This window comes from Drosophila simulans, chromosome 3R (assembly GCF_016746395.2).
Source record: "Drosophila simulans strain w501 chromosome 3R, Prin_Dsim_3.1, whole genome shotgun sequence".
NCBI classification, from domain to species: Eukaryota; Metazoa; Arthropoda; class Insecta; order Diptera; family Drosophilidae; genus Drosophila; species Drosophila simulans.
Genome location: NC_052523.2, coordinates 2,470,317 through 2,478,266, shown reverse-complemented (window position 1 = coordinate 2,478,266; position 7,950 = coordinate 2,470,317). Strand labels below are relative to the sequence as shown.

Here is a 7,950-nt window from a genome sequence, read left to right as displayed (position 1 = left end):
GCATTCATTAGAACATTTCTGGCCAGCTATAATTAAAGTTTACTTTGCCCTGTCCGCTGCAGCAGCAACTTTTCTACTATTTTTTGCTTGACTTATTTTTGCAGCTATTTTTTATTTTTCATTTTTCACTTTCGAAACCGAGCCAGCCAGCAGCTAGCTAGCTAGCTGCAAGAGTCCGATAAAAAACTTTCTGGGCGGGCTGAGTTCGGGCCATGATTTTCAAAAAGACATTACACATTACGAGGCTTAGAAGCGGGCGCAGCAGCAGCAGCGGCAGCAGCCACAACAGCAACAGCAGCCATTAAATTGACATCGTTTGCATTTATTTGGTTTCACTCGGCTTTTTGCCTGACATTTTAGCATAGAAATTCGACAGGAGGTCGGACACAGGACCTCGGAAAAAATCCCATTTCCATAGTCGCGGCCGCTTCGAGCGCGTGGGCCAACCCTTTTGATGTAACCACGCTTTTGACTGGCGAAATCAACACCGCAAAATGCGAAAAAACATGGAAGAACTGCCAGCTGCGGGCTATGAATCCCCGAATACCCTTGTTAACAAAGTATTCCACAGACAGGCTGGAGGACACATTCGGGATATTGGCGGCATGGCTGAGGCGAATGGATATTGACCTGGAATAGCCATAAGCTAGCTAGTCGATTTTAGTATAAGGGATATATGATTATTAAGCTATGAAGACCAATGCAACTGGCATCTACTTACTGATTCCCTGATTACTGCCGCATGTTCGAATTAAGATACAAGAATAATAAATATAAAACTTCAATATTTAGTCTTTTGAAGTAGTATTGACTCAAATGGGTATAATGATCGTATATCATTGATTCAAGAATAATAAAACTTAAATATAAACTTCAATATTTGGTCTTTTCAAATTGTATTGACTCAAATGGGTATTATGATCGTATAACCTTGGTTAGGAACTCATCTCTTAAGATGGCCTGGCCAAGTCCTTCTAATAAATATTTTTCCAACTCGTAGTGTTCTATTTACCCTTTGATAGGGTATGCAAACGAAAAGGGACTCCAGCAAGATGGTAACGCTTACGGAAAACAAAAGGCGAGAGCTGCTCCAGCTGGCAATTTGGCCCTCCTGCCGCTCGCCGTTTGCCATTCTCCGTTCGCCTTTTGCTTTTTGTTTGCGGCCGTGTCATTTTTACAGACTAAATTAAAATATCTGGCCCGAAAAAATGGCGGTCTAATTTACATTTGTAAAGCGAATGCCAGAAGCCTTTCTCGGCCGGGCCAAAAGGAGGGCAGCCAAATCTTAATCACTGTCAAGTTCAAACGCCCCGAGCTCATGAATATCAATGACAATCCTGAGCAGGGACACTTTTGCTCGGGCTCAGTTTGGCGTATCAAATTTGAGAGTGGTCAAGTGTTAAATGGATTTTTATGCATATTTATTTTGGTATATGAAAACTGCGATTTCCGGTGGGTGGCGGGCCAAAAAGCGGTGTACTCTCCATGCCGTTTGACATTTTATTTAATAAAAATAAATTGAGTTTACTTTGTTTGGTCCGGGCACATGGAATGATTGCGTTTGTATATTTTGCTCTTAATTAATTTTTAATGACATACAATTTTGTGTATTTATCAGCAATTTAATGCCCAAATGCATAACGTAAATTTGCGCACCGAGTGGTCAGCATGAGGCAAGCCGCTCACCAGGATCCAGTTAGTTTAACTATTGAAAATAATTTTCCTTTCCTATAATTTGAACTGTATACATGCCGCATGTTTGCTGAATTTGTATTTACCCCCGGGCGATGGAAACCGAATTACAAATTAAGAGCCCAACTGGAGGCGATCGGTAGTGTTTAATTATGGCCAATATTTCGTTTACACTTCAGAGACCCAATGACATCGCAAATAAATGTTTTTCCCATGTCTTTATTTTTAGTATCTATCTTGTTATTATCTGTTACAGAAATAATGACACTCTGTTCCGGAAATGTTCCTAGATCATGGTTTTCACCAGATTTTCTTGTTAACAGCCGTATTAAAACGAGTGACAAGCGAAGTGCTTTGGATCTGTAAACGTCCCTCGCCGATTCTTGGGTCAATTAGTATTACGCTAATAACTGGACGAAATAGCCGCCGGAAGAGCGACCCAGTTGCACATGTAGACCCAGTTCGAGTTCCAGTTGCAGTTCCAGTGCCAGCGGCAGCAGCCTTTCCATTTCCGTTTCCCCTGGCCGCTGGCAGCCAGCTATTAGAGCACAATTTTCAAATGTGTGCTTGGCTTGCACTTTGGCTTAATGCTTTCATTCGAGTGGCCCGCATGCTCAACTTGCATTTAAGTGCAAAACTTTCTAATTATGTGCCCGGGGAGGGAACTAGCCAACGAGAATGGGCTGATGTTGATGTTGATGCGATGTTGATGTTGAGTTGATGTTTATACTGATGACGACTTGAGACTGCAGTGGAATGGCGCTGGAATGGCGACTACAACACGCTCTCAGCAAATTAATAGACTGTGAATATGTTAATGATGCAACTTGCGAGTTCGCCTTTGAGCGGCGTGGCACTTTTGCGGACGCACGGAGGACTTGCGACGGCCCTTCTGGGGCATTAATAATAATCTCGACAATAATGAGTGGCAATAAAAATATTAAATTCGCCACTAAATTCAAATGCCCGACGACGGACGGATGCTCTGGCCACTCTGACCTTGTCCAGTTATTTATTGTGTGTACTCTGCCTTGCCTAGTGCTAATTTAAATTTATTGGGCCCTAGCAGTTTCCAAGTGGCCCGCTATAAATTTCAAATAAGCCGCCGCTCAGGCCGCAATCATTAATTATAATTCATTGGAGCTGGTTATGCAGCCCGGGTGCTCCACTCTACTCCTTTCCATTCCATTCTAGTCGTGGCCCAAAGTCTGGGCCCTTTGATGAAATGCGTAGCACGGGCTCCCACAATCCGGACAACACTAAATCGATTATGTCCAACTGGAAGAGGAAGGCCCATGTCTATGTATCGCACATTAACTGCACAAAACGGTGCACTTAAAGAAACGCTCAAGTAGCTAAGCAAACTAATTCTTTTCTGGATAATTTCAGTCTTATTCAAGTATGCACTATTAAAATAAATAATATTTAGTATTTGGTTCTAAAAGGGATTTGTATCTTTAGGCTGGCATCAAAGTAAATTAAGCTGACAAATCATTCTTTGATTATCCTATTGCTGAAGTTTGCAGTCATTAAAAGTAGATTTAGTTGTCGGAAAAAACACTTTTTGGGCAATAAAAAGAAAATAATCCGGCTATTGCTGCTATAATAAAATCCAAGTTTATTACCTTATGAATTATTATTTCAATTTTCGATTGCGAGTGGATGGACTGAGTGAACTTTCCCTTCTAAACTCGATTCCGCAGTGTAGTTTTCGATCGGACTGCAGCTCGCCTAACGAAGTTGTCGTCCAGCTGTCAGTGGGATCCTAGTCCTGCGGTCCCAGCCACCACCGATGACGAGCGGCAACTTTTCATGCCTGGGCCGGTCCAAAAAATTACACATGTAAATTGCAAGTGCAGACCGCAAACGAGTTGTGCCATTTGCGTGCGAGTGTGTGTGTGTGTGCGTTGCCAAATAAGGTGTCAATAAATTGTGCAGCCAGGACACCGATACAACAGCGCAGACAACTGGGCCTTCTACGGCTGATGCTGCCTGCGAGCGTTTAATTTGCAAGTGTCAAATGTCAATAGATTGCTGTTGCCGCATTAAAGTGCATTATTATGGCCCGGAGCTGGTGGCCAGGATGCCGATGACAGCGCCGACTGAGCCCAAGTCAAACAGTGCATAATGAAAATGGAAGGACGATGGAGCTCGGAGCCCAGCCCGCCCACACATGCCAGCCCAAATGAGCTGACCCCTGGAGTTGGCCCTCCTTTAACTGCGGCGCCAGATGCCGAAAACTTTAATTACAACGCACCAGCCATCTAAATCTATTATTTGCCAACATTCGGGTGGCGGCGATTAAAAATTAATTTGACACTTTGCGCTTGCATGTCAAAGTATGCGAGAGGTCCTGTCCAAAACTTTTGCCGGGCGCTTAGCTTGCATAGTAATTAATGAATGCTGTGGGCGGAAAAGTCGGTGGGTGTGGAAGCAGCGGCGGGAAAGTGGGGAAAACTGCAATGGCCATAATTAACGCGTTTCGTGTGCGACAAATGATGGTGCTCAAGGCGACGGAGTGCGGAGGGGCAGAAGGGCTCTGTTTTAGCTCGCATTATTTTTAATGGCTCTGTGCGTGTTGTAGTTGCTTCTGCTGTTGTTATTGCAATTAACTTGTTGCCGCAGTCCGCCGTTTGTTTCATGGCTCTTGGCCATTTCCATGCATTGCACTGAGGGAAAATGGGGTGCCTTAAATCACAAGCTGATTGAATACACTGAGTGGTCAAATTATTAAAGCGATGACTTCTATTTACAAACAGTTCTTTATTTCAAGTTTAGGATTTCATAGTAATATATATTGGCTATTAATTATGTAAGAACCTTGTTTCCTTTGTAGAATTTCTGTAACTGTTGTTTGCGCCATCTTGGACCGCGGGCCAACGCGGCGTATGATTACTCCGGCTGCCATTTATCGCGTTATGCCTTTTCGCGCCTTGGAGAGCGGAATTTGATTGCCAAAGGCGGAGGTTAATTTTAGCGGTTCCTGTTATGAAAGCCGCATGGCATCAGCGGGTTCAGCGGTCATAAGTCTTTCAATTTGGCTCGGCACGTGATGGCCACTGAGCCACTAAGTCGCCGACATCCCTGCCACTCACGTGCATCGATAGCCGGCTTACAGCTACTTAAGCTTTTGGCTTACCGGTTCCCATCGCAGTCACGTGTGGCCACAGGTTCTGTCAGATGTCGTCAACCTTAATTTTGGCATTTTTGCTGCTCCGGAATTGGGTAACAAGCCAGCTTCATTGGATTAAAATATTAGCTTGATATCTGCTCAGGCAATCGCAATGCACTTTTGAAATTTCTCTTATTTTTGAGTTTAGTTATCTAAGTATCTCAGCAACTCAGCTGATGTGCACTAAAGGAAATAAGAGAGCAACAGGATGTGCTTTCCCGGCATAAACTGGGAGGGCTTTAGATGTAAGGTTATTCGTCACCATGCCAGCTAAGCATCTTTAAAGGACAAAAGAAAGGTCAAAGGGGAAAATATTTAACTCCATGCTTGTACACTGTAAGAAAACATGAATTTAATATCAAACAAAATTACAAAGTATGAAAGCAGGAAGATAAAGTTAAGTCTTAGGTAGCTCATAAAAAAGAAGAAAGTTACTATCAATTCTATCTTTAATTCAATTTACTTCTTAACAAGACTTTTGTACGCTTCTGCAAACAACTTCCTTTTAAGAATTTGCTCTTCATCTCTTTCGGTGCATTATCATCTGGATAAGAGATGTACAAAAGATGTTTTCAGCTTTCATAACCTAAGAGCAAGGTGAGCCATTGCTGCTGCAGTTACCAAAAAGCGGATAACGAACTACATTGTTGCATTATTTTTCCCGGAAGGCGATACAAAGCTGGGGCTTATTTGGGATTTGTGCTGTATTACAGCGTTTTCCAAATAGCATCCTGGCATGCAATGCACTTAGAAGGGAAGGGTAGCTGTAATGAATAAAACAAGTGAGAATGTTTAATACATTTTATCCAGCTGTTGCCATCTGGAATTGCATAATTGTCGCGCCTGATCGATGGCGCTCATAAATCGGCCGACTGGCAATGACCCAAAGCATATTTAATTATTTAATTAGCGCTATCTAAAGAGCGCATCTATAATTTTATGCATCGACAAGCATTAATGGCGTCATAATAAAATTAATATGTGGCTGACAGCCAGCTGCAAGCGAGCTGCATCCTCATAATTATATTGCCCCATCCCCCATGGCACAGCAGCTGATGTTGCTCTAGATGTTGCTGCTGCAGTCGATGCTGCTGCTGCGGCTGTTGCTGTTGCCATTGCAATTGCAGTGGCTGCTGCAGTGGCTGCTGCATCGGGTCACGAGTTCCGCGGATGCGCTTGCATTGCTGATTGAGAGCCGCGCATAGAAATTGCTTTGATTTCATGGATGATTGAAGTGCTCGGCTCTGGAATATGTTTGCTATTAGTGAACAGCGGCATGAAGGAGCCAGCAGCAAACTCATAAAGCAGTAGAACTTTGAATCTACCAATTAGTTTTGTACATTTTGAAGCGACATTTCAACAGCTTTCTTGTCTTAATGATTGTACAAATGATAACAAATTAGTTCAAAATGATTGACAATATCAATATTTAGCCTAGTACTTTATCAATAAAAGCTATACTATACCAGTGACTTTAGATTCAAGCTGTCTCTATTCCTTAAAACTAAGCCACACATATTTATGACCCCAAGCAATATTCATTCACTTTTAATTTACAACCTCAGCTAGCTGTGATTGAAAAAAGGTAATATATTTCCAGGCGCCACTTTGATTGATGCCACCTTTCAGTGCTCGACTTCGAGGCAATTGAGTTACGTTCGGTATTTCAAATATTTCCCATTGTCTACGCGAATTCGTTGATGTCGGCGTGTCAAAAGAAGCGCAAATTGGAATTGAATTTGACATACGTTTTTTGGCAGAGCGATATTTGACTTTTATGACATGTTTCCGCCCACACAGTAAGGGCCGCCTGTACACTCGTACACTCGTAATGTGTGCGTGCTGCCACGCCCACAAAAATAAAGTATTGCGAACACAGGGCTCTGATCGCAATGAACCAGTTCGGCGTGTTGGGGATGACACTCAAAAATTGCAGGTCCCGGCCACATACAATCATGGCTTAATTTGTGTGTTTCTAGTTTTTAGTTCTCCATTTGGCAGCTGGCTATCAATTGCCGCTCTGTTCGGGCTGTCATTTATTCATTTATTCATTTGCTTTGCGTGCTGCCAAATGGATTCGCAATGCGATTCGACTGCAAATGGCAGCCTGCAATTAGTGTGCGTTTTCTAATGACAGTCATCACGGCGTTGAATATTGAAATGGAGCCCCAGTAATCTCATAAAAGGGCCGTGTCAGCCCTCCGGCCATTCATTGTAGTTTCAAAATGGTCAAATACCCACTGATATTATTTCTGATTGGCTGTGCCGCTGCCCAGGAACCAAGGCGCGATGGAGAGGTTCTTTCTGGCCTTAACAAGGGTTTTCCCATTTGTTTTATAATTTTCGCAATATTTTCCAGTGGCCTCCGCCGGCGATTCTAAAACTGGCCAAGCACTTCCATGACATTTGTGCTCCCAAAACCGGCGTGACTGATGGTAAGTTGTACTCAAAAAACGCTTAGATCTTTAATACCAAATTCATTAACAGAGGCCATCAAGGAGTTCAGCGATGGGCAAATTCATGAGGACGAGGCCCTCAAGTGCTATATGAACTGCCTCTTCCACGAGATCGAAGTGGTCGACGACAATGGGGATGTCCACATGGAGAAGCTCTTCAACGCCATTCCGGGAGAAAAGCTGAGGAACATTCTGATGGAGGCTTCCAAGGGTTGCATGCATCCTGAGGGCGATACGCTGTGCCACAAGGCCTGGTGGTTCCACCAATGCTGGAAGAAGGCTGATCCTGTCCACTACTTTTTGGTCTAAACTTTTTAGAATTAATTATATTTGAAAACAAAGATTTTTGGGACTGGTGAGATGGGCTAAAAATACGTATATTTTCAATGCTTGTATAAAATATAAATATAAATATTAAAATAAATAAATGGTATACGGAATTTATTAACATTTATATATATATAAATGCATATAACCAAAATCAAGCTGTCCTATAAATCATTTTTGTACAATACAATATATAGCGCTATTTTAGCTCCTTCCTGCACAGGATTAAAAATTTGTAAAAATTAAGGAATTCGAGGAGGTAAGTAACTTTGAGAAGAAAATTGGCTTAGTCGACCTGCATTT

The 7,950-nt window shown here is 42.6% G+C and overlaps 1 protein-coding gene across 1 annotated transcript; it reads left to right on the top strand.

The window, feature by feature from the left end:
• Positions 1-7,009: 7,009 nt before the first annotated feature.
• Positions 7,010-7,760, top strand: LOC6726907 (pheromone-binding protein-related protein 6). The gene is made up of 3 exons (XM_002102273.4): positions 7,010-7,161; positions 7,224-7,299; positions 7,352-7,760. The coding sequence occupies exons 1-3, from the start codon at positions 7,090-7,092 to the stop codon at positions 7,627-7,629; spliced, it is 426 nt and encodes a 141-aa protein (XP_002102309.1). The 5' UTR covers positions 7,010-7,089; the 3' UTR covers positions 7,630-7,760.
• Positions 7,761-7,950: the final 190 nt, after the last annotated feature.